Source organism: Phaethon aethereus, assembly GCF_964289735.1.
Source record: "Phaethon aethereus genome assembly, chromosome: 6".
Taxonomy (NCBI): Eukaryota; Metazoa; Chordata; class Aves; order Phaethontiformes; family Phaethontidae; genus Phaethon; species Phaethon aethereus.
Genome location: NC_138580.1, coordinates 26,386,261 through 26,413,365, shown reverse-complemented (window position 1 = coordinate 26,413,365; position 27,105 = coordinate 26,386,261). Strand labels below are relative to the sequence as shown.

The 27,105-nt window shown below is 36.6% G+C and overlaps 1 protein-coding gene across 1 annotated transcript in view; it reads left to right on the top strand.

Annotated features, from left to right (window-relative positions):
* The window catches only part of TTN (titin), a gene marked incomplete at both ends in the record, with an annotated part of 240,774 nt that overhangs the window by 11,229 nt on the left and 202,440 nt on the right, over positions 1 to 27,105 (top strand). Inside the window, 33 exons of the mRNA XM_082001715.1 lie at positions 320 to 457; positions 2,753 to 3,028; positions 3,143 to 3,268; positions 4,425 to 4,706; positions 4,994 to 5,059; positions 5,556 to 5,814; positions 6,124 to 6,184; positions 6,298 to 6,510; positions 7,216 to 7,358; positions 8,020 to 8,225; positions 8,340 to 8,570; positions 9,109 to 9,353; positions 10,082 to 10,305; positions 10,423 to 10,587; positions 10,691 to 10,859; positions 11,366 to 13,056; positions 13,155 to 13,436; positions 13,710 to 13,976; positions 14,124 to 14,396; positions 14,502 to 14,765; positions 14,865 to 15,125; positions 15,670 to 15,930; positions 16,421 to 16,684; positions 16,777 to 17,037; positions 17,213 to 17,473; positions 17,918 to 18,178; positions 18,266 to 18,407; positions 18,497 to 18,662; positions 18,866 to 19,097; positions 19,687 to 19,971; positions 20,073 to 20,198; positions 22,357 to 22,545; positions 26,908 to 26,964. Of these exons, the coding sequence (XP_081857841.1) occupies positions 320 to 457; positions 2,753 to 3,028; positions 3,143 to 3,268; positions 4,425 to 4,706; positions 4,994 to 5,059; positions 5,556 to 5,814; positions 6,124 to 6,184; positions 6,298 to 6,510; positions 7,216 to 7,358; positions 8,020 to 8,225; positions 8,340 to 8,570; positions 9,109 to 9,353; positions 10,082 to 10,305; positions 10,423 to 10,587; positions 10,691 to 10,859; positions 11,366 to 13,056; positions 13,155 to 13,436; positions 13,710 to 13,976; positions 14,124 to 14,396; positions 14,502 to 14,765; positions 14,865 to 15,125; positions 15,670 to 15,930; positions 16,421 to 16,684; positions 16,777 to 17,037; positions 17,213 to 17,473; positions 17,918 to 18,178; positions 18,266 to 18,407; positions 18,497 to 18,662; positions 18,866 to 19,097; positions 19,687 to 19,971; positions 20,073 to 20,198; positions 22,357 to 22,545; positions 26,908 to 26,964 (8,347 nt within the window). The remainder of the gene's footprint in view (positions 1 to 319; positions 458 to 2,752; positions 3,029 to 3,142; positions 3,269 to 4,424; positions 4,707 to 4,993; positions 5,060 to 5,555; positions 5,815 to 6,123; positions 6,185 to 6,297; positions 6,511 to 7,215; positions 7,359 to 8,019; positions 8,226 to 8,339; positions 8,571 to 9,108; positions 9,354 to 10,081; positions 10,306 to 10,422; positions 10,588 to 10,690; positions 10,860 to 11,365; positions 13,057 to 13,154; positions 13,437 to 13,709; positions 13,977 to 14,123; positions 14,397 to 14,501; positions 14,766 to 14,864; positions 15,126 to 15,669; positions 15,931 to 16,420; positions 16,685 to 16,776; positions 17,038 to 17,212; positions 17,474 to 17,917; positions 18,179 to 18,265; positions 18,408 to 18,496; positions 18,663 to 18,865; positions 19,098 to 19,686; positions 19,972 to 20,072; positions 20,199 to 22,356; positions 22,546 to 26,907; positions 26,965 to 27,105) is intronic.

Sequence of the window (27,105 nt, the reverse complement as noted above, 5' to 3'; positions counted from 1 at the left end):
ATTTAATGAAGTTCATATTTGTGTGAGGACTGAATCCATCTGCTAGGCCATATTGTGGAACCATGTGGAAGTGGGAAGATTCTTCACACACAGATTAGTGCAATATGTTAATGACTCTGGAAGCACCATTCAGCTAGCATATAAGATAGGCTATAACTTGTTCTGTACAAAGGAATTATTTAATTATTTAATTTCTCAGGTGATGTTTTTCTGTTATTGATATACATTCTGAAACCTTATTCCACTTTCCTGAAAAGCTATGTAATTTTGACAACAGGCATAATTGATTACTATTATTTTTCTTCACCATAAAAACTAGATAAGAAAGGAAGATATGAAACCTTCTGTACCTAAGGTAGTAATTACCACTGATAAACCTAAACCACCGGTCATAATATCGAAAAGTAAAGAAGGAATTGCTACCAAACAAGAACAAGTGAGCATAACCCATGAAAAGGTGAATAGCACTGTTACAACCATATTTGTTTTTTTTATCCATCTTCTTTACAAACCTTATGTGTCTCTCAAAAAAATACTAACTATACATTTCCAGCTCACTTTTTTAAGATTTATTCCACTTACAATCTTTTAGAACTGCTGTTAATTAGACAACTTATTCCACCTCTATCTTTCTCTCCTAACTGTTTTCATTAATAGGATGCCCATAATTCTTTTCTGACTGACCTTTGGAATGGACTGACTGACTCCTGAAATGTATTTTAACTTTTTAAAAAAAATCATTATTTTTATTTAAATAGATATCAGGGTGTAACAATACTTATCAGTATACATACAATACAGAGCTGTGTGCAGTGCAGAAGGACCTAACTCCTTAATTCTCCTTCCCTGTTCCCATTCCAAAATGCTTTCCCATTGTTCAAATATCTTTCAAGATCATATGTAACTGAAACGTTTATTTCTGCTGTAATAATTACATTAAAAAGGAAACTAAGAAAACTACTGTAGTTCCGAAAATAATTGCCACTGATAAAACCAAAGCACCAGTCACAGTGTCCAGAACTAGAGAAGGAATTACAGCCAAGAAAAAACAAATTAGTCTACCTCATGATCAGGTGAATATAGCTGTTGCAGATGTGAAATGTGCTGTTAGAATTTGGTTTGTCTGCAAACCTCACCTTTTAAGAGCTACTTGGGTACAATAGAATGCCCTCAAATTAATTCCTGATAGCATACCCATTAAGTGGGATGATTGTCAAGTAACAGAGTCAGTGTGATTACGTTTCTAGCGATAAAGAGGTTTATGTCTCACCCTATTAGGAAATGCCATTTTAAGACTACAGTCAGAATTCTCTGTGAAAGCCGACTCCCTAACAATGGCTTTCAAGTCATGTTTATTTCTGACTCTGCAATCTTTCTTCCTACAAGATGATTCCTTGCAATTTTATGGTTGTCAGATGAAACAACCTCTCTTCAAATTATATTGCTCTTTGCACAATACAAACTTTAACATCCATTCAAGTCTGTCCAGTTTATTACTTCTGACAATCATTTGTTGATGCTGCTTTGTTCCAGCAGGACTCCCACAGTAGACAGGCTTTTCTATTACATATAGCCAGGAAATCTCATATGTGGAAGATGAGCATAGTTGCCAACAGCTTTTATTTAAAAGCTATCTACTTTGTTAGAAAGAGTATGGTACATTCATAAAATACTTTTATAAAGTGTAATTAAAAGAGCATAGCATATAGAACTCACTCAGAGGAGTCAGCCGCTAAGAGATTACAGTTACTTTACAGTAAATTTAGGGCCAAATTCAAGTTGGTACAACCAATAATTTTGAAATTGGCAACGATACTGAATAAGAAGTCCCTATTACCTAAACACTATTTTAATAATAAAAGAAAATATCTGTAAATAATAAATTACATTTTGGCCTTGCTTAAGTTATTTTAGTTTAAGGTGATAATGATTTTTAAATCAGCATGAAATTATCTATTATCTGTCTATTTATCTATTACGTTTTTTCCCATCTACAAGGTATACTTTTCATATGCTGTGTTGCTATATCCAGATCAGTTATGACAGTAATAATAAACACTAGTAGTAATCATCCTATTACTTACTGTTGGCTGACTGGGCAGAAATTTGAACCCTGGTAACATAGAAGTTGACAGTATTTATCAGTTATTAGAAAAAAATAAAAGTCCTGATACAAATGCATTATTTACAATTTATCAGAAACCTTAGTTTTCCTCCTTTTGCAAAATAATTTAAAATAGATTAGCTCTGAATTAACAGATACGCCTGTGGTAGAAATGTTTATGGTTATATTCCTTAGTAAATACATTCACATCAGATACTAGACACATTCTACATTTTCAGTAGCACCTAACAGTCGTATGGAGCTGATGAGCATACTGACTTTAAAATTATGTGCCCATTTACATACCTGCTGTGCTCTTAGACAAGTAGCCATAATGTGACTATAAAGTATTAAAAGCAGGCTTGCATACAAATATTCATGTGTATCAAGCCCACAAGTGTAGATATTTTCTGAATATGCATAGATAGAGCTTGTAAAAAATAAGTCTCTATTTGTATCTACTGACTCTGAAGTGTATTTATGGGTGAACACTTTTGATGCTTGCATTACTACTTTTGCATATCTGTGCACTCTCTCTTTGTCTGGAATATACTTTAGCAAACATTATATTTATAACTATTTGCTAGATATGCAAACCTTTAATCTAATGACGAATATTTGTATAAATTCTGCCAATGTTACCTGTAGGCTGAAGCTGGAAAAAGGGCTGAAGCTGTAGCTACAGTTGTTGCAGCAGTTGATCAGGCACGTGTTCGATCACCCTGGGAACGTGAACAAGCAGATGAAGCTTATGTAAAACAGAAAACTTTGGAATATGGCTATAAAGAGCACACTGTAACTGATCATGTTGCAGAGGCCCCAGCAGAACGTCATGTTGTCACTAAAGAAGTTAAAACTGCCTATGTTCCTCCTGAGAAACATATCTCAGCTGCTGAAAAGAAGGAAGTTCATATATCAACAGAGGTTAGACTCAAGTTTACATTGCATTCTTTTCCAAAAACTATGTCCCAGTGAAATCTGTTTGAGTTTGGAGAACAGCATCACATTCTCAACAACTTTTTTCATTGCTTTGTGTAGATAAAAAGAGCAATAGAAACTAAGACTGAGAAAACAATTCATGTTGAACACCCGCGACCCCGCACAGCAAGTCCTCACTTCACAGTCTCCAAAATTGCTGTGCCTAAACCAGATCATACATATGAGGTAAGAAGTGAAAACTGTATCCAAGAAGAACAGCGTGGTGTTTATAATAACCAGTAGGTCACCCATTCCATTTGGCTTTTCCTCCCACTCTTGTATGGTGCTTTCCCAAGAAGAAGAGTTGTACGCTCTCTACAGTTGTTTTTGTTGGCTTGTTTGACTAATAAAGAGCAGTGCTGTAAGCAGACACATGAACTTCTAAAATGTGTTATGTAATTATTAGTTATTTAACCTAGATTTTCATCTGTTTACAGATGTACTTTCAATACTTCGTGTTGTACAGTGAAATATTAACATTTGTAATGCAGCTTGTTTTTTAAAAAGCAGAAATATCCTTCTTCAGTCTTACTATGTGCATCAGTTCACTAGCACATTGGAAACATTGTTTCTTTCTTCTTTGTAGATTACTACATACTAAGCTAATTTTTGAATTAGAAAAAATCCAGTCTGCATAATATGACACCATTTTCAATGTTATTTTTTCCATTGTTCTGTTCAACTCCTTCACATAAAATCAAAAGGTCCCATTTAATTTTCTCATTCAAGAAGCATACTTTCTCTCTTTACCTGGGCTTTAAAAATGAGCTTTTTTTCCCTCAAACATAATTAAACCCTATAAAAATTACCTAAAATATTTTTCTCTTTAAAGTTTTATGTATGTTTTTCAAAGTTATTACACCTACAATACCATTTTGAAATCTCTTCAGTTATTTTAATCACTGACAGTTATGTAATTTGTACTATTGTTTGTTGCAGTATCAGAGTGATTAAATGGAAAGCTAAAGCTTCAAGTGAATAAACGTAGAGGACATTTCTTGTCTCGCACTTAAGGATTCTTGACCACTTAAAGATCAAATTCTAAAGTAAAAAAAGAGAAAATATTTGAATGTTAGACATATCAAAAATAATACAAGGATATTATATACCTATAATAATACAGGTATTATAATATACCTATTATAATATCCTATTGCAAGGGTATTATAATATCTATGGTATTCTACTATTGCAATCTAAAACTAGAAGTCATTTTTGTATATATAGCTTTTGCAGTGTCAGCAAGTAAGTAACTGGTGCATATACAACCTGTTCAAGAAATATACTGTCTCCTTTGAAAACAAGGGAAAAAAGCTGTAACTCTTTCTCTTCCATTCCCTAGGTTTCAATAGCTGGATCTGCCATGGCTACTCTAGAAAAAGAGTTATCAGCTACTTCTGCTGTGCAAAAGATCACCAAGCCTGTGAAACCACCTCAGCTAAAGCCACATGAAGTCAGGATAAAAGCAGAGCCAGTTGCTCCTCCACAGTTTCCCTTTGGAGAGGCTGCTGAGACCTATAAAAGTCGCTATGATGTTGAGACTAAAAAAGAGGCAGGTGTAAGCATTAGAGGTGAAGCAGTGCGGGAAGAACACTTGGTGTTGCGGAAAGAAGGTGAAGCAAAGGTATGTTATTAAGCAAATTTCCATCACTTTGACTGACTTTCATCTTAAAAACATAGCATAGCCTCACTTGTTTGCTGTTTCCTCATTGCAATTTTCCACTTTTACAGCATTCTGCTGACTTTTATTTTTGTTGTTTTACACAAATCCTTCTAAGGACCTAATATTTACCTATGACAAGCAAAGAGTTCTCTTTACCTAATTTCTTTCCTTATCTGAATTCTGCTGTTTATGTCCTTGGCTTTGCTAGGTGTTTAACTGTGTGTTTAACTGTGCTTTAAACAACCTAGGTGACAGAAACTGCCAGAGTTCCTGTGCCTGCAGAAATCCCTGCTACTCCACCCACCTTAGTCTCAGTAAGTAATTTGTATGTTGTTTAGGGGAGTTACACTATGTTTTCACTCGTCTGTATTCTAACTTTTCTCTTTGAAAACCTGACCATGAAAATTTGAATTTATTTAATCTTTTTAACTCTGTATTAGACTTACTCAGCCATACAGTTTAGCTCTGATACAAACTCTTCTGAATGTCTGTTATGGGGGTGATTCTTGACCATTATGTCACGTAGTAGGTTGACTTTTGCTGCAGTGAAACAACTTCTCACCATGATCTGCATAAACATCAACCTACCTTTTCATTTTCTTGTTAGTAACAGTAGTGTTCAGAGATCCCAAATCTAGTTTGAAATACTTCCCTTTGAAAAAGACCTCTCTTTTCCTGGATACACTGCTGAAAAGAACACTGTTTTGAAGCAGATGTTAAATTTTTCATTCAAAAAGGTTTTAATTATTTAAATGCCTGTTTAGTAGTGAGAATGTATACTGACTGTGATACTTATTTTTTGCCATACAGGGCCTCAAAAATAAGACTGTGACTGAAGGTGAGTCTGTCACTCTGGAGTGCCATATCGCTGGTCATCCTCAGCCTATCGTGACATGGTACAGGGAAGACTACAAGATTGAGAGTTCAATGGACTTCCAGATCACTTTCAAAGCAGGACTTGCTCGCCTTGTTATTCGTGAAGCCTTTGCAGAAGACAGTGGAAGATTTACCTGCACTGCCACTAATAAGGCTGGGAGTGTCAGCACATCTTGCCACTTACACGTGAAAGGTAACTGTATTTATCACTGTAGGAAGATTATAATTTTGTAAACTGCATGTTACTTGTAATGTCACTTAGCCATTTTGTCAGGTCCCAGGTAGAACATATACTCTGAATTGTATTCCAGGACTGTTAGGTAACAGGGCTGTAAGAATATGAGGGAAAGGCCAATTACGGGCCAATAGAGATCCTTAACTTGCTTCCTGGCCTTATGAGCCAACTAACTGCTTAACCTTCTCTCTTGTGGTGTCAACTAAACTCACTGTTTAAGCACTACTAAAGTATTTTAAAATCCACTATATCATATTTGCCTTGCAGTTTCAGAAGAAATTGAGACTCGAGAAACCATTTCTGAGAAGACTGTAACAGAAGAGAAACGGTAAAGTTACTTTCATCAACAGACTGCTTCTACTGCGGTCATTAGTTTCTTACAGTCTGTTTATGAGAGCTTCAGACATTAGCTCACTTACCTGCACTGGAATCTTATTTCAGCTATGTGGAGACAAAGGACATTGTAATGGAAGATGTCTCTGCTGCAGCAGAGGAAGTATCGGGAGAACCCATACCTCCTTTCTTCATAAGAAAACCCATAGTACATAAATTAATTGAAGGTGGGAGCATTATTTTTGAATGTCAAGTAGGGGGCAACCCGAAGCCACATGTCTACTGGAAAAAAGGTGGAGTTCCTTTAACGACTGGCTACAGGTACTTCGAATACAATGCACAAAAACTATTTAAACATTTTTAAAGAATATTTAATTGACAGTACCATAATTTTGATTCCCTTAGTGATGCGGAGTCAAATAACATCACTAATTTCTGTGAAATTTTATTTTTTAAATGGGAAAATCGTGGCATCATGTCTTAATGTGAGACTTTAGGGGCTGCTTAGTTTTAAAATACAAATATTCAAAAGATCATAAAAAGAGAAATGCTACATATCCTTAAAAACAAATCAGGAAGAAGTTTTGCATTTGTTTTATTCTGTTTATGCAATGTTTGCATTCTGTCTATGCAAATGCTGTCTATGGAAAGCAACACACTTTCTAATAGAGAAAAAAAAAAATTTGTAGCACTCCTGAAATAGATCATGCTATAATGACCCATATGTGCACACAGAATATACTATGTCTGATAACTAGATCTCTGATAGTTCAGTATCGCTGCTTGCATTCCATTAATTTTAGTGACAACAGAAAGAAAGTACACGTGTATTCTAGTTTCAGCATGGTTACTTATCCTATGCCATTCTGCAGATTCATTGAATGAGAATTGCCTGCAAAAGTTTCTCTTTTTTTTGACTTGTACTGGTTAGGATTGATTCTGATTAATTGTATAACTAAAAGCAAACTCGCTAAAAAGTTTGTTCATCAGAATTCTAGAGAGCTTGTACTTCTATGTTTCCTATAGATACAAAGTGAGTTACAAAAGAGAAACCGGGGAATGCAAACTTGAAATTTCCATGACTTTTGCCGACGATGCCGGAGAATACACTATTGTTGTTCGTAATAAACATGGAGAAGCTTCTGCAACGGTCTCCTTACTAGAAGAAGGTATGTTGTAGATTAAAGAAATGGGAAAAATATTTCTTAAAATTAATTTAAAATGGGAAAAAGATTTTAAATTGAGATGAATATTCTTTGCAGCTTAGTTTGGTCAATTCAAGAAACATAAAGGGAGATCTGATGGCTCTGTTTCTACAAGACAGAGTATTTGACATCAGGTTCTTGAAGGATTTGTATTCTTTGCTAGATGTGTATCCACAGGAACCTCCTTCTGTTGACATCCATAACAGTCTACATAACATAAGACATTCAGAGAGTGATGTTGAGAAAAGAGGTTAATCAAGTAATAGGTTGTTCTATTACAGATAAAGGAGCTAACTTAATTTTTTTTTTCAACTGTCCTTGTAAAAATGCATGAATGTTTGCAGAAGACAGAGCCGTGGTGAAGAAATTGTAAATAGTCTCTACAGGTGCTTCCACTTTGAGAACTAGAACACCTAAACACCACAGTAAAACTTTTACCTCTTTCTAAAGTGCATATGAGGACATCAGTCTTTGCATTTTATTGCTCTTTGTATTTTATTGGCTCAACAGACAGAAACTCTTCTTGAATTACCAAAAACAGTAAAATAGATTTGTACTTGTTTTCTCTGTCAATCCCATGAAAACCACAAAAACTTACCAAAATTAACATGTTCTTAATTCTTAGCTGATTATGAAGCCTACATAAAATCACAACAAGAAATGATGTACCAAACTCAGGTGACTGCATATGTACAGGAACCTAAAGTGGCTGAGGTAGCCCCAGCTATTTCATACGGTGACTTTGAAAAAGAATATGAAAAAGAACAAGCCCTAATTAGGAAGAAAATGGCAAAAGATACAGTGATGGTCAGAACTTTTGTAGAAGATGAGGTATGTACACCACTCCATACTCATCTTGTTTATTGACATTTTACCAGTACAAGTCAGTTCTTTACAAGGTCATTATCTGACACACAGAACTAATGATCTTGCTTTTCTGTATAGGAATTCCATATTTCTTCTTTCGAAGAAAGACTTATCAAGGAAATTGAACTCAGAATTATTAAGACCACCTTAGACGAACTTCTCGAAGAAGACGGAGAGGAAATGATGGTTGATATTTCTGAATCTGAAGCTATAGGAGCAGGATTTGATTTAAGATTAAAGAATTACAGAACCTTTGAAGGGACAGGAGTTACTTTCCATTGCAAGACAACTGGATATCCATTGCCAAAGGTATCCCAAACCTGTATGACATAAACATATTTAAAAACCCATCTGTTGCTCTGCTTGAAAAATCCCTTAACATCTCATTGTCACGCATTCTACATTCTGCATAGAAAACAGCAAATCTCAAAGGAAATCCAGTCTTTTGTTTTGATATCAAGCTGAATTTTCATTTTGTCTATTATTAGAACAGTGTTATGTTGGTTAGCCAATTCAGAAGTAGGTTAGATTTACCCATTAAGTTGGTCTTGCTTCTGAGTATCTCCAAGTTAGCCTACAGAAGTGGGGGACACAGTGGCAAGTCTGGTCTAGGTCACTTTGTTCTTCCTCAAAATGGGCTTTATATCTGTTTCAGGCTACTGTGAAAGCATGTTACTTTAGTCTTACTTATTTCATGTAAAAAAGTTAATGTTAACACATATACATGGGCTGTGACAACGCATCAGCTGAAAAACAGGAAGTTGTAATATGTTGTATGGATGGGTCATTACTGGATCTTAGTCTTTAGGAGAGCTCACATAGCATTCCACTGTTTCTTTCCATGCAGATTGCATGGTACAAAGACGGTAAGCGGATAAGACATGGAGAGCGCTACTACATGGAAGTTCTGCAAGACGGCAGTGCCAGTCTGCGTTTGCCTGTTGTTTTACCTGAAGATGAAGGAATTTATACTGTCTTTGCCAGTAATATGAAAGGAAATGCCATTTGCTCAGCAAAACTCTACGTTGAGCCAGTTGCACCCACAGCAACTCCAGGTTATATGCCAGGACCAGAAGTTATGAGAAGATACAGGTAGGTACACCGTAATATATAAATTTCATTACTTCAGTCTGCTATGATAGACAATCCAAAAACTAATTACACAGCAGCTAAACAGCTTCACTTATTGTAGTTTGCAAACCTCTAGAGAAGTTCTAAATGCTGTTTTCATGGTTTATATTGATTTATGTGCCAACTCTTTGTCTGATTTACCTTCTTAATGAGGAATGTAGTTCCCAGAGTATCATCATTCACATGCATATCCAGCCACAGTATCAGATTTACAACCTCAGCAACCATATTTATTTCCTAAAGTACTCATGTTTTGGACAAAAAAATTCTTCTGCACTTGGAGTTTTAGTACTATGTGCAACTCTTACTTCCCATCCTTGAAATAGCTATATTTCTATGAAAGAAAAAATTCAATGTTGCCATGTACTGGGTTCTGTCTCCATATACATACACACACATGCGCAAACATACACAGAATTACATCCATAGCTTTACAGTATCCAAACCCAAAAAATTTCTCTGGCTGTGGTGTATCCTAGTACTATTCAGCTATACAAATTCCTGCCCAAAAACCTAAAGAAAATTAACAACAAATAAAAATTAATTTTGTCACAGTTTCTCACATAGATAAATTAGTTAACCTCTAAAATAAATTATTATTTTGCTAAAGGCAAAAGTTGAACGCTGTTTATCCTGTCAGGCCACTGCTATATGTTGTCATACACTTCTGTCTTATCTTTTCCTTCCAGGTCTATTTCTCCACGCTCTCCAAGCCGGTCTCCTGCCCGCAGTTCTCCTTCTCGTTCTCCTGCCCGCAGATTAGAAGAAACTGATGAAGGACAACTAGAGAGACTATATAAGCCAGTTTTTGTCCTGAAGCCTACGTCATTTAAATGTTCACAGGGGCAGACAGCAAGATTTGACTTAAAAGTTGTTGGCAGACCTATGCCAGAGACATACTGGTTCCATAATGGTACATAAGCCTCATTTTCATCAACAAATAATCTTCAAAAACAATCTTGTATGCATTTTACATCTTGTTGAGACACTGTTTTGAGTGCAACTTTTTTCTTTTCATGCGTATCTGCAGGTCAACAAGTGGTTAACGACTACACCCATAAAATAGTGATTAAAGAAGATGGCACCCAGTCATTGATCATTGTTCCTGCTATGCCTGATGACTCTGGAGAATGGGCTGTAATTGCTCAGAATAGGGCAGGCAAAGCTTCAGTCTCAATGACACTGACTGTAGAAGGTATCTACTGTACATGCTATCTTTAGGAGGCTGAGGAGTGTTTCTTATTAAAAACCATGGTTATGTCATTTCCTCTTGTGATAACTTACTGTTTCTCTTTCAGCTAAGGAAGACCTAGTCAGACCACGCTTTGTGGAAAGGCTGAAGAATGTTAGCGTGAAGGAGGGCTCTAGACTGGAGATGGCAGTGAAAGCTACTGGTAACCCTAATCCTGACATTGTATGGCTGAAAAACAGTGACATCATTGTACCTCATAAATACCCCAAAATAAAGTAAGCATTTTTATTTTGCTTAAATAATAAAGGAGTTAATAATCACCATCCTGCAAAGTGCCTCCTACATTGTGCTGAATACCCTTGCTTCCATAGAAGGGATTCACTAAGGGCTTAGTCCAATGGCTACTGAAGCTACTAACAACTTTTGTATTGCAGCAAGGCTAAGAGGTATAAAATATCTTTTAGGACTCACTCAATTTTTTCCAGCTTGTGTATTTATGTCTTTTGTATTCTGCAAAGCCAATGATTTTACAACAGATATTTGGGGAACCTTTATCTGTCTGTGATTTTGAAGAAATCTGCAGGAAAAACTGCCACTGAATTCAATGAAATGATTGAATTGATTCTTAGGCACTGCACTCATAAATGTGAATAAACATAAACAACATGTCTAATTCCTGCAGAGATTGGCTTTTGGAGGCTCTGACCTAATTTTGGAGAAGGGCAAAAATGAATAACAAAGAAGTGCAAAACAGTTAAAAAAACATGTTTTAATATTTCAGGATTGAGGGAACCAAAGGGGCAGCTGCCCTTAAAATTGAAGCTACTGCTAGGCAAGATGCTGCATGGTATACTGCTACTGCTATCAATAAAGCTGGGCGGGACACTACTCGGTGCAAAGTAAATGTTGAAGTTGAACATGCAGAACCTGAACCAGAAAGGAGATTAATCATTCCAAAAGGAACTTACAAAGCCAAGGAGATTGCAGCACCAGAGTTAGAGCCTCTCCATTTGCGTTATGGTCAAGAACAATGGGAGGAAGGAGATCTCTATGACAAAGAAAAGCAACAGAAACCATTTTTTAAGAAGAAGCTCACATCTTTAAGGCTCAAGCAATTTGGACCAGCACACTTTGAGTGCAGGCTTACACCAATTGGTGACCCAACCATGGTGGTGGAGTGGTTGCATGATGGCAAACCCTTGGAAGCAGCTAACAGACTCCGCATGATCAATGAGTTCGGGTACTGTAGCTTGGACTATGGAGTAGCCTATTCCAGAGATAGTGGAGTGATCACTTGCAGGGCAACTAACAAATACGGTACAGACCATACATCTGCTACTCTGATTGTGAAGGACGAGAAAAGCCTTGTGGAAGAATCCCAGTTGCCAGAAGGCAAAAGGGGACTGCAGCGAATTGAGGAGTTAGAAAGAATGGCCCATGAGGGTGCTCTTCCTGCAGTTGCAGTGGACCAAAAGGAAAAACAAAAACCAGAAATTGTTTTGGTTCCTGAACCTGCAAGAGTTCTGGAAGGTGAAACAGCACGATTCCGCTGCCGTGTGACTGGCTATCCTTTGCCCAAAGTCAACTGGTACCTCAACGGACAGCTCATCCGTAAGAGCAAAAGGTTCAGACTCCGTTATGATGGAATCTACTACCTGGATATTGTGGACTGCAAATCATATGACACAGGAGAGGTGAAAGTCACTGCAGAGAATCCAGAAGGCTTTATTGAACATAAGGTGAGACTTGAGATCCAGCAGAGGGAAGACTTCAGATCTGTTCTTCGTCGTGCTCCTGAACCCAAACATGAGCCTGTAGTGACAGAGCCTGGAAAACTTCTCTTTGAGGTACAGAAGGTAGACAAACCTGCAGAGGCAACAACCAAAGAAGTGGTGAAACTGAAAAGGGCTGAAAGAATCACTCATGAGAAGCTGTCAGAGGAATCTGAGGAACTGCGTAGTAAATTCAAGCGTAGGACAGAAGAGGGCTATTATGAAGCCATCACTGCTGTGGAACTTAAGTCTCGCAAAAAAGATGAATCATATGAAGAGATGTTAAAAAAGACAAAAGAAGAACTTCTTCACTGGACCAAAGAAATCCCAGAGGAAGAGAAGAAAGCACTTCCTCCTGAAGGCAAAATCACCATTCCAACATTCAAACCAGAGAAGGTTGAGCTTAGTCCAAGCATGGAGGCTCCCAAGATATTTGAGCGAATTCAAAGCCAGACTGTAGCCCAGGGGACAGATGCACACTTCCGTGTGAGAGTGGTGGGAAAACCAGACCCTGAGTGCCAGTGGTTCAAAAATGGTGTGCAGATTGAAAGGACTGATCGTGTGTATTGGTACTGGCCTGAAGATAATGTTTGTGAATTAGTCATCAGAGATGTGACTTCTGATGATTCTGCCAGCATCATGGTGAAAGCAGTGAATATAGCTGGTGAAACTTCTAGCCATGCTTTCCTGTTAGTACAAGGTAATTTAAATTCTCTTACTTTTATCCTACTGCTTATCATAGTGTGTTAAGTCTATAGGCCCAGTGCACCGTTGATTCATTGCATATTTTTTTTGCAGCCAAGCAGTTAATCAGCTTCACCCAGAAGTTACAAGATATTGTTGCTAAAGAGAGAGACTCCATGGCAACGTTTGAATGTGAGACATCAGAACCCTTCGTCAAAGTGAAATGGTTTAAGGATGGAATTGAGATTCATTCTGGAGACAAATACAGAATGCACTCAGACAGAAAGGCTCATTTTCTTTCTGTACTGGCAATTGAAATGTCTGATACTGATGACTACAGCTGTACGCTGGTAGAAGACGAATCCATAAAAACTACAGCAAAGCTTACTGTTGAGGGTAAGAAGCACACAGCTCAGTACCATGCAGTACTGTTAAAGTGAAATCAGCTTCAGGAAGAAATAAAACAATTTAAACTCATGTCTAATGCACTAAGAAATGTTCAGGCTGCTTTCATATTCTCTGAATCTAGTAAGAAAGTTTGGAGATATATTTATGTAAAATGGTTACACCATATAGATATTTAATTCCTTAGGCTCATTTAATAAGAAATGTTTTCACCAGGGGCATCTAGTCAAGCTTATTCATGAATGTAATTATTTTTGCCTATAGGTGCTGTGGTTGAATTTATTAAAGAACTTGAGGATGTTGAAGTACCAGAATCCTTCTCAGGTGAACTTGAATGTGAAGTTTCCCCTGAAGATGTGGAGGGGAAATGGTATCATGGCAATGTTGAACTCACTTCTAATCATAAATACATGATTGCATCCCGCCGTGGTCGCCAAATCCTCACTATTAAAGATGTTAATAAAGATGATCAAGGAGAGTATAGCTTTGTTGTTGATGGAAAAAAGACTCACTGCAAACTGAAGATGAAGCGTAAGCATTCTAATACTTACCTTGTCTATATATTATAGATTTGCTATATCTTAACATATGTTATTACACTATATCCCATACTGCCTTAATATTCAATATTCTGCTTATCTATTATTGAGGATTAACTAACTTAATTTCATTCCACAGCTCGTCCCATGGTTATTCTTCAAGGACTTACTGATCAAAAAGTCTGTGAGGGAGATATTGTACAACTTGAAGTTAAAGTCTCTCTAGAAAATGTGGAAGGTGTCTGGATGAAAGATGGTCATGAAATTCAATCAAGTGATAGCATTCACATTGTGTTGGATAAACAGTCACACATGTTGCTGATAGAAGATGCAACAAAGGAAGATAGTGGAACTTACTCTTTTACTGTTCCTGATCTTGGACTGTCAACCACTGGACGGATCACTGTGTACAGTAAGTCGTTATCATGATTTTGAAGGTGTGTATGATTTTTGAGTCCTTTGGGATTATTTCTTAAAAGCATAGCTTTTCATGATGAATATTTTTGTAACTTGACAGGTGTGGAAATAGTGGTGCCTCTAAAAGATGTTCATGTAGTTGAAGGAACAAAAGCTATCCTCGAATGCAAAGTTTCAGCACCTGATGTGTCTTCCTCCAAATGGTACCTAAATGAACATCAAATAAAGCCTGATGAGCGTGTACAAGCTGTATGTAAAGGCACTAAACAGAGGCTAGTGCTTACCAGAACCCATGCATCAGATGAAGGACATTATAAGCTAATGGTTGGCAAAGTTGAAACAAGTTGCCATGTCACAGTTGAAAGTAGGTTTCCTTGAAGGTGTACAGTTCTTTGTGAAATTCTTTCTTTAAATACAAAATTGTGGAAACAACTGATACATTTGTAATGTATTCTTTTCATAGAAATTCGGATTATTAGAGGTCTTCATGATATTACCTGCACTGAAACACAGAATGTATCCTTTGAGGTCGAGCTCTCCCATTCAGGGATTGATGTAATTTGGCATTTCAAAGGCCAAGAGGTCAAGGCTGGTCCTAAATATAAAATTGAAGCACATGGCAAAATGTATAAATTGACAGTGGTGAAGATGATGAAAGATGATGAAGGAGAATATGTATTTTATGCTGGAGAGAAGAAAACATCTGGAAAGCTTATAGTAGCAGGTTAGTAGGGTTTAAATAAAAAATTTTTATTTCACAGCAATTTAAAAACAATACTCAACGTACTGTATTTTGTAGTTGTAGCAACTGTGCTGTTTCTGTACTTTTTTTGTCTTTAATTTATCTTTTTTTCTATGTTCTCCTTGCTCTTTCCCTTATCTTTTATGATTGGTGTTAGAATTCAACAAAGCTTTTAAGTAAGTGCTTATATGTTTTGCTAAATCATAGCATTACATAGTGTGGAATGCTGTAGTATGCTTTTGATGTAATCAATGTAAAAAAAGTTTTTTATCTTGAATGTTCAGTATACTTGTGCTGATGATAAAAATAACAAATGGGAATAACTAAGATAGAAGTAAGAAGCATCCTTTTGTGATGTTCAGGTCATATTCTTTTCTTGTTTTTTTCCCAGAACTCAGAATGTCTATGGGCATGGTGCAAATTAGGGCAAAGAATTCCAGGATTAACTTTTCACGTGGTTGCATTTCCGTATGGTGGAAAGTTGAAGAGCAACACAACAAAAACGTGTGCTTTTGCTTCCCAACAGGTGGTGCCATTTCAAAGCCTCTCAGTGACCTGACTGTGGCTGAGTCCCAGAAAGCTGTTTTTGAATGTGAAGTGGCAAATCCTGAATCAGATGGCCAGTGGCTAAAAAATGGTAGACCATTACCTATGACAGATCAGTACCGTGCTGAATCTGATGGTGTAAAGAGAAGGCTCAATATACCTGTCACGAAACTGGATGATATGGGTGAATATAGTTATGAAATAGCAAGCTCAAAGACATCTGCCAAACTGAAGGTTGAAGGTCAGTATTTTTTATAACTAACTGGTGTCTTTAAAACTGAGTCCAGCATCGCTCACTGTATCTTGGATCAGACCCCAAGATACAAGCATATTTTGCTTTGTTTTTTGAAAATATTATTATATTATGATGCGCTTTCTGAGGTAGCAAGCTTACCATATTCTGCAGTCTCCATATTTGGAATTTAGCATGGTATCTTAATAAAAACACATTCAAGGTACCAACTAGCATGTAGAAATTCACTCTTTGCTAGTTATGTAGTAAACGTATCGAGTTAAAAAAACTGTTTCTCATAAATGTTACAAGTAAGTGTTCTTTTTTTTGTTCCCAGCACAACACTTTGGTGGAAACTGTACAAATCAATATTTACATACTAGATTTTAAAATTAAGCACCATGATTCATTTTTATTAAGATTATTATATTTACTATCATTATTAATTTTGGTCTATTTTGTCAAGGTTGGCTTTTTCTTTTTTTTTTTTTTTCCCTAGCTGTTAAGATAAAAAAGACACTAAAGAACTTGACTGTGACAGAAACACAGGAGGCAGTCTTCAGTGTAGAACTGACCCACCCTGATGTGAAAGGAGCTCTGTGGATTAAAAATGGTGTGGAACTTGAATCAAATGACAAATATGAAATTTCAGTGAAAGGAACTGTTCACACACTGAAAATCAAACACTGTGTTGTCACTGATGAGTCTGTTTATAGTTTTAAGCTTGGAAAGATAGGAGCAAATGCCAGACTTCATGTGGAAAGTAAGTCAGTCTGGTTTGAATATTTGCTTTAATGTGTGGTTTGAAATTCAAATCAAACATACTGCTGAATCTTGCTAACTTTTTTCTTCAAGCTGTCAAGATCATCAAAAAGCCAAAGGATGTGACTGCTTTGGAAAATGCTGTTGTCTCCTTTGAACTAAGTGTATCCCATGATACTGTACCAGTCCGATGGTTCCACAAAAATGTTGAGCTTAAACAAAGTGATAAATACAAGATGATCTCTCAAAGGAAAGTTCATAAGCTTATGCTGCATAACATATCTCCTGATGATGCTGGGGAATACACAGCTCTCGTTGGGCAAATTGAGTGTAAAGCAAAACTATTTGTGGAAAGTAAGTATCATAAGTTTGTAAGAAAGTAATTATATGAGTTGCTACACCAGCTCATATTGAACAACTTGACCTGACACTTCATAGCCTGTTACCCTTGGTTTTCTGCATCTTCCACACATACTGACTTTTAAAAAATCCTTTTTTTTTTTCTTTTGTCTTTTTTTCCCCGTCTTAGCCATACACATCACGAAGACCATGAAAAATATTGAGATCCCTGAGACCAAAACTGCCTCTTTTCAATGTGAAGTTTCTCATTTCAATGTGCCTGCTGTCTGGCTGAAAAATGGTGTGGAGATTGAAATGAGTGAAAAGTTCAAAATAGTGGTCCAGGGGAAACTCCATCAGCTCAATATCATGAACACAAGCAGTGAAGATTCTGCAGAATACACATTTGTGTGTGGAAATGACAGAGTCAGTGCAACTCTGACCGTAAAACGTATGTAACAATGAAATTAACCAGAATATTTTACAGTTACCAATAATAGAGTTTGTGTTAATATATGCACTTAGTGCAATTCAGAAAAAAACAGCACTGTTGTAGAGGTATTTTCAAATAACCCTAAACAGCCTCAATTACATTTTTAAAAGAGGTCTAGAAGCTGTGAACTTCAAAGTCAGATCCTGCATTCTTCTGTTCAGGCCAACATGCCTAAATGCCAAGTCATCATAGGAGACAGAACTTGGATTCCTGTGTCGTTCAGAAGTTTTGGGAAATTAAATTATAGTGTTGATTCTGGACACAGAGCCTTCCTTCTAATATTACCAGAAGTCAGAATCTGTCTTACAGAATTTTCAACATCTCTGATCCAGTTAACATGTTTTTAAATTAAAGCGAAACAGAACAAAAAAACCCAAACCATGTCAATTTCTTTTCTTTTAGCCATCCTAATTACCTCCATGCTAAAAGACATCAATGCTGAAGAGAAGGATACAATAACATTTGAAGTTACTGTTAACTATGAAGGTATCTCATATAAATGGCTAAAGAATGGGGTAGAAATAAAATCGACTGATAAATGCCAGATACGAACAAAGAAGCTCACACACTCCCTCTCCATAAGGAATGTGCATTTTGGTGATGCTGCGGAATACACTTTTGTTGCTGGAAAAGCAGCTTCGTCAGCCACTTTATACGTGGAAGGTATTTGCCCTCTTGATTTGTATATTTAGTGACTTCTAGTGGCTTAAACAGCATCATGGCACTCATTCTACTTTTTTTCTGCCCTAGCTCGACACATTGAATTTAGGAAGCACATTAAAGACATCAAGGTTGTGGAGAAGAAGAGGGCTATTTTCGAATGTGAAATTTCAGAACCTGATATTCAGGTCCAGTGGATGAAGGATGGACAAGAACTCCAGATTGGTGACAGGTAAATGATTGATTCTACAGCATATTGACTTTTGTTATGTGTTTCCTCCCAGGAAATAACTTGCTCATTTTCTTTTCGGATGTCCTTAGGATGAAAATTCAGAGAGAGAAATATGTCCATCGTCTCATAATTCCTTCCACAAGAATGTCTGATGCTGGTCAGTACACTGTAGTAGCAGGTGGAAATACATCCAGTGCCAATTTGATAGTGGAAGGTCGTGACATACGTATCAGAAGCATCCGTAAAGATGTTCAGGTATGGCCTACTCAGAAGAATAAATATTTCATAACTTTGTTACTCAAAGAATAAAGCAAAGGATTATGCGAATATCTAACCAGTAAGTGTCCTAGCACAAACATCTGTAATCATAAGGTCAGGGCCTTATTCTAGGACAGGGGAATGTAGGAACATCCATAAAAACAACTTCTATTTCTAGTATTTCTTCTACTTGTTCAAAGGTCATTCAGAGACAAAGAGCTGAAATTGAATTTGAAGTCAATGAAGATGATATTGAACCACAGTGGTACAAGGATGGTATTGAGATTAACTTCCAATATGAGGAAAGATACAGTTATGTAGTGGAAAGGAGAGTTCATCGAATGACCATCTTTGAAACCACTTACTCTGATGCTGGAGAATATACTTTTGTTGCGGGACGGAATAGGAGTTCTGTTGTTCTCTATGTGAATGGTATGTATCCCTGCAAACAATGGTTTGACTGTATTCATTACCCTGTGTTTTTCTGACTTGTATATTGCTTTTCTGGAAGTCTAACTCTGAAAGTTTAAAAAAAAAAAAAAAATTCCAAAGAGAATCTTATGTCTGGAACAGTACCAAAATCCTCATGCACTTGGATGTTTCTTGCTCTATGGAAATAGGTGGCTAGCTGATGAAAATCCTATAGCAGTTCTTTTCCCTACTGTATTTATTTAGACCAGGAAATTCTCAAGTCCACATAAAACTGATTTGTTCATATGGACAAATACGCCTTGCCAGAGGGATCAACCTAACAATTCTTGGACACGTTTTGCCAGAAAACACTTATGCCAACACAGCTAATTATGCTGGGGCACCTGCTGCTAGGTCATTCCCCCTATCAAGGGGGAATGTATCAAGGAAAAGGGAAGATTTTCTTGGGCACACAGTAATGGGAATAATAAGATTTAGAAAACAAATAAATTCCTTGCTAATAGTTTTGAAGCCTTGGTAAATGTCAATAATGAGATTTCTCTCTCTCCTTTCTATTCTCCCTCCCCCCCCACCCCCCTGCAATTTGCAGCGCCGGAGCCACCCCAAATTATTCAAGAGCTAGAGCCAACCTTTGTGGAGTCTGGCAAACCTGCCCGCTTCTGTGCTATGATATCAGGCAAACCCCAGCCCAAAATTTCCTGGTACAAAGATGATCAACCACTTTCTCCAGGTTTCAAGTGCAAATTTCTTCATGATGCACAAGAATATACTCTATTGCTGATTGAAACTTTCCCTGAAGATGCAGCAGTGTACACCTGTGAAGCAAAAAATGACTATGGAGTTGCTACAACTTCAGCTTCACTTTCAGTGGAAAGTAAGTTTCCTGTGTTCATAACAATGTCTGTGAAATGAGATTGTCGACATGTGTGTGATCTTCTTCATCTTTAAAAACAACTTCTTTTTCCTATCCTTTAGTCCCAGAAGTTGTTTCTCCTGAGCTAGAAGTGCCAGTGTATCCACCTGCTGTCATAATACCACTACGTGATGCTGTTACGTCCGAGGGACAGTCTGCTCGTTTTCAGTGCAAAGTTACAGGGACAGGTGGGTTTAATGAAATGCTGCACATCTTTTCATCTCAGAATTTTTCATCTTGAACTCAGAAAAAAATGCAACAGTGTATGTGCTGGGGTCAGTCTTTCCCTAGAAGCACTGTTATTTGATATATGCACACAACAAAGTGTTACTTACCGATGACTATCGGTTAAGCAAGTTGTATGTCAAAGATGGCATCAAGCACGGAAGTTATGAACTGTCATAAACATTAAGAGTTTCTCAAAAGAAGGTCTGTTTCTAAAGGTTTGTCTTTGAAAATGTCTCAATGTTTCAGATGTTTACAGATGTTGGAAAACTGTGTCAGTGAGTAAAATGTTCCAAAGCACGGAGTATCATGGTGGAAATGCATTATCATGTTAAATGAATATAATGAAGCTTCTGATGACACAGTGTCATGTCAATTAACTGAACAAACAAACTGAAACTGTGTTTCAACCTCTATCCTAATATTCCTAAAGTATCTCTTATCACTCTGCAAACAGTAAGCTGCAATTGCAGTCTTTTTCCTAGCATAAAAGGTGTTTGCTCATTGTCTTTTTAAGTGTAGATTTTCCTTAAATAGGTTTGCTAGTTTTAGTTACATAGAATATCTTTCTACAATTAAAATTCTTTCCAAGTTAACACAAAACCAAATAAAACTACCTTTCTTCACTTCAATAAATGGCCTTGAATATGACTAGTAATAAAATATTCACATGGTAAACTGAAGAATAAGATCCAGTTCCAATCCCCAAGGATTTACAATTATTTAAAGATAAATAAAACTCCAAATTAAAAAATAATACTGAGCGATAGTTGTGTAAAAATCGACTTAAAATTGGTAATATACCTGTATATGAAAATAGATACGATTTGCATTTCTATTACTTGAAATCAAACTCAATTTTTTTGTTTTTAAAAAAGCTTTATAACAAATCTGATTCTGCTCTAGAAGTGGTGCTAAAACTCAGAAAATGTATGTTGGAAAGACTGGCCTACCCCCTGTGCAAAGCATGCTAGTGTCACTTTTTTTACAAGAACTGTATTTATGCAAATGTGGAAGCTGCATTTACAACACAGAGCATAAGGATCCTTTCATCTAGGTCCCCTTTCATAGAATCATAGAATTGTTTAGGTTGGAAAAGACCTTTAAATAGAGTTCGACCATAAACTAAACTAAGAGTGACAAGTCCACCACTAAACCATGTGCCTAAGTCACACATGTACATGTCTTTTCAATACCTACAGGGATGGTGACTCAACCACTTCCCTGGGCAGCCTGTTCCAATGCTTGACAACCCTTCCGGTGACGAAATTTTTCCTATTGAAAATTTCCATTATTGAATACTGTATCCAAATGGATTGGCATACCTCTCACTTGTGTTGTGAAAACCTTTTATATTAGGTTTAGGTAATACATGATTGCAAATACAGTTGTTGAATGATACACAATATGCAGCTGGCTATTGAAAACACCGTTTCTTCTGATGACAGTAATAGTACACTATTTGTATGAAAACATTTGATTCATGACATAATGTAGTGCCAGGTAGAGAGGCAAGGTTAAAGTTTGCTTCAGTCCTCTTCTTTCCCAAGTCTACAAGAATCTATACAAATCAAGTAACACATTTCATATAGGAATTTTACAAAGCTACAAAGACAGGATCTTTCCTGAGAAATATGTTGTGTAAAACTTACAATATTTGCAAAAAAAGAGGCAAGATACTGTCCTTAGCAAAGAGATATTCTGTTTTAATTTCTATAACCTGTTCAATTCAACCTAGTGATTTTAAAGCCTGTTTAATCAGGCAATTGCAGCAGAATTCCTTTTTAAAAATGAGACTTTCTCTGAATTTTGTAGTGGCAAAATATTTTCAAATTTATACATTAAGAGGGGAAATTAAAAATTACTTTTTCTCAGGAATATAGCAGCACCAGAATCAGTTTTCCCATACAAATATTTTCAACACAGAAATGAAAACTTAAAGCAACAAGTAGGCCACTTTCCACTGATAATACATTACTAAAGTAATACAAGGTACATTTAGACTTAAAAAAAGATACTTAAGATTAAGATTTCTGACAGATATAAATATAAAAACAGTGTTTGCTTACTAGTTTAATATCGTAAATTATGCATTTTTTCTTCTTTTGGTTGCTTGAGCAGATCTGAAAGTCTCTTGGTACAGCAAAGAGAGGGAGATCAAGCCATCACGTTTTTTTAGAATGACTCAGTTTGAAGACACTTACCAGCTGGAGATTGCTGAAGCTTATCCAGAGGATGAAGGAATCTATACCTTTGTGGCTAGTAATTCTGTAGGCCAAGTGACAAGCACTGCTACCTTGAAGTTAGAAGGTACAGTGTCTAATTAAAGAAGATGACTTGTTTAGGTCATGTTCCAATACTAATCTCAATATACACTGATATGTGAGTCATTGTCTGTCATGTTGTCTTTTAACTCAATTAATTGTTACCATTTACAATCTCTACAGCATACATTTATGTCTCCAAAATATAGGCCATGCACAGGAAAACTTACTAAACAATTTTTCAATGTTCCATGCACCTCACCTTTTCATTCTTTCCAGTATTAGAAGCTGTCATGTACCAAACATGGTAGAAACCTTGTTTCTAATAGAAGTGTTTTGCTTACACATTCTTTGATTTGACTGTGAGGAGAATCTAGTAAGCGTTTTTGTATAAAATACATTACTTTGAAAGTGTTGGAAAACACGTTAAACAGAGGTGTGTACCAGGTACTTGGGCAGCTGAAAAGAAATAGTTTACATTCATATGAATTGATGAAACATTGACCAAAGTTTTAGAGCAGAAGTATTGTCTGGAGAATTTGCTATTTAAGTTCTGTATTGTCCTTGATATTATTTAACCATAAATACTTTGTTTTCTTTTTGCAGCAGGTTTTATATGTAATGAATTAGAATAATTCATGCTGTTAAGTTGCAAGTTAGGGAAAAAAATTTTGAATGAGAGACAAAATTTATTGTAGTGTAGGGTAAGAAATTAAAAGTTGGCATGCTTCTTTTCAGGATTTAAAAAGGTTGAAGAAGTTACATCAGAGTCCCATTGGCATGTTTCTTCATCTGTTTCACTTAAGGAGGAGTCTATTGGCCAAAGGCCCACCTTTATCCAGCCTATTTCAAGCTGCAGGGTATGCAGCGGGGAATCAGTCAGATTTCAAGCTAGAGTCTCTGGCATGCCCAAACCAAAAATCCAGTGGTTTCATAATCAACAACTCATGTTGCCAACAAAAGACTTAGTTTTCCACTTTGATGAGTCTACAGGCACAGCTATACTGATAATAGTAGATGCTTTCTTAGAGCATGCTGGCCAATACTCTTGCAAGGCAAGAAATAGTGCTGGAGAAACAACTTGTACAGCTACACTTACAGTGACTGCAGAAGGTAAAGCCCCATTTTTACTTCAAAGGGATTCAGTTTGTTGTATACCACACTTTTACACTGTTACTAATGTTCTTCATTCCTTGTTTCACACCTTTTCTTTACCAGATGTTAGTAGTATCTATCCTCTGTAACCCAGCCACTCTCATTTCTTCTGTTTAAGCTGTAACATTCAGAAATTTGCAAATTTTAATCTTGATACAGGTCAAAGAATAGAATAATTTTACTGAAGGAATTCAGATTTTCAAAACAAGTAATTAAGTGATCTTTATAGCATTGACTGAGGTATTTTGCACTATCCTGTAGGAAAAAAAAATACCTCCTTAAAAAGTTCCATAATAAGTTTCCAATATTAAAATGGATAACTTCAGTGAAAGAAGAGACAAGTATCAACTGTGTATCAACTGCATGAGTAGCTTAGGCATCACTTGTCATTCGTAAATATGAATGGATAATCTTTTAGTCAAGAGTGTAGTGCATCTGGCATGCTGAGTTTTCAAATGAAGATCATTCATTCTCATCCTCCATGCTGTTTGATTTTGTTCAGAGCATGGCCCAGAAAAATTCTTTAGATACTAATATTGTTATTTTTGTTACTTGATTACACAGTGCAAGCCCTAGATAGGCAAAGTTCTGGGAAAGATGTAAAAGAGTCTATCCGGTCGCAGGCTATATCAGAACTTCATGTTGCTCCTCCCACAAAGAAGAACATAAAAACTTATCAAAAAGAATTTAAATCAGTGCAACAACCATCACAGGAATTGGGTGTACAGGTTTTTGAAAGCATATCAGAAAGTTTGATCATGAAGGCTACAGAAGAAATGGAAGCCATGCACACAACAATCCTTTCCCAAACATCACAGAGCACCAGGATCTCTAAGGCTACTGCTCAGGAAATGAAAGATGTCCCTCCAAAGATTCTCTTGCATCTCAGAGACCTAACTGTGAAATGTGGTGACACTGCTCAGTTCATATGTGGCTTAGAAAATGAATTCTTCTCTGAGTTTCTTTGGACCCATGAAGGTGAAAGGATAGAAGTGTCTGAAAAATTGAAGACATTACAAAATGGAAATGTCCTACGGCTCACAATCCTAAATGCCCAGCTGACAGATCAAGGACTGTACAGTTGTACTGTATATAACGATTGTGGAGGGACAACAACTGCTGCAACACTAACAGTCAAAGGTGGTTATCTGACTTTTAACATTATGACTTACTTTTTGCAACTTCATTATCACTGCCTACAGCTCACTCATATTTCCTTTATTAGTAGTATTTAATTGAGAAAGCTCTAGTAATAATGCTTTGGGTTTTTTCCTCCACATTTACAGCTCTATTCATAAGTGACATGTGCAGTACCGGGAAGTTGGTATTGTAACTTTATGCCTCTTCCCAGCAAGTCACAGATGTATGAGACTTTTTATTCCACATGAGACTTTCTATTCCTTCATGATATGCAGCGAGATGTAAAGCAAAACAGGCTGGTAGGAATTTTTACATTTTGAATATTCCTGAAGCTGGAGTTTAAGGAAGATAAGAATGTCAGATAAGCAGTGTTGAACTAGATACCTTGTCATTTTAAGGTATTGACCCTCCACTCTATAGATCCAACTTGTTTCCAATAAATCCAAAGTTCCAATTCCGAGGTTGGAAATACAGGTCAATGTACTTGAAAGGATTAATGGGTGCAAGTATTGTTTTACTGCACTAATGAATTGTCTTCTACCCTTCACTCTCCCTGAGATATAACTATTTATTTTTGCTAAGACTCCTTCCACTTCTTCCTGACACCAGTGTATGAAAATGTTAGTAGTGTTACCACTAGTGGAGACACAAAAACGTATTATCACCACACTGGACAGGTGATAGTATAGATATATAGTACAGATACATAGTATAGATACATAGATAGCTATATATAGATAGATGAGCTCAAAGGAATCAAGAGCAGAAAACTAAGATGAATAATGAGGAAGCCATTGACCTTGGTGATTTGGCTCTTACATATTGAAGTTTCTTTCTTCACTTGAGCTGTGCAAAGCGCTTTACATAATCTCCTGCTGTTACTTTCTAAATTGAGGCTCTCAATTAAAAGTAAAGATGTGCTTGTATTAGGCATTACAGACCAAGTCTTGGTCCCATGAAAGCCCCATAGGCTTAACTGGTACCTAGAATTAACCCAGCAGGAATAGAGCTCTTAAATGTGTAATCACTCATATTTAAAAGCATTGTTGTAGCACTAATATGGCTGGACATTCTTTCAATGCTAATTATTGGGTTTTTTCCCCCTAAGTATATCTTTCGTTCCTACAAAACATCTGACCTAATCCTTTTCCTAACTTTATTCTTACCTAGCAAAAGAAGCACAAGCCAAAGCAGTAACAAAAATTACCCTTGAATCAGATACTAAAAGCTTTAAAGCAGCCAAAGATTGTCAGTTTAAAGCATCTGAAGTTAAGCAAGAATCTCACAAGAAAACCTCAAGCTTGTTTATATCTACATCCCAAAGACCATATGAAACTGAGAAGCAAAGAAACAGAGTCTACTATCCTGATGTTGTGCCATGTGAAGACATCACAGAAACTGATGCCGAAGCACCAGAGTTTCTTGAAACTCTGCCATCAGAAACCACTGTAAAAGAAGGAGATGATGTGTTACTCTTTTGTATAATGAAGGGTGTGCCTATACCTTGCGTGGTCTGGCTGTGCAATCAGCTAATAGTTGAGGAATCTGCATTGTGTTCCTTAAAACATGATGGGCCACTGTGCAGTTTAAGATTGTTGAAAGTTGGGCAGAACCACAAGGGTATATACAAGTGCAGAATAGTTAATCCTGCAGGACAAGCCGAGTGCAGCACCCATCTCAGAGTGACAGGTTGGCAACTGCATGTTCTTTCCAAGTATCAATTCCTCATGCATAGCATCATTGCATTCCAATACATTCATTCCCTGGGAGATAATAAAGAACAAGAAGCATCTCATTAGTCTGTGGATTGTTGAATGTTTTCTTCAGGGATTTAAGGCATGATAAAGGCATGTTACATTAGAAACTTTCCCCCACCTTGCAAAAAAGAAAGCAAATCTTATAGAAAAGTGTACATTGCAAAGAAGTTTGAAAGCATTTGATTACTCTGTTCTCAAAACTTATCAAGTGTTTGATTTGTTTGGCATGCATTTATGTGTGTGTGTGTGTGTGAATTTCTGTATATTTGCAAGAAGATTGGATGTTTTTACTACCTAAAGTGTTTCTTGGCATATTTGGCACCTATAGCTCAAAAAACTTTGTCTTTTTATCCTAGCTCCTGAAAAAATTATTCATGAGAAGCTACAGGAAGAGATTGAAATGGAAGTGAAAGGTACAGTCACCAATGATGTTACACGCAATAATTAGTACCAGTAATTAGTAACATTGTGAAAAGCTTTTATCTGCTTACATGTAATGTCTGATGGGGAAAGAAAGACACACTTTAAAGCATATTGGAACATGTTGCATGTTT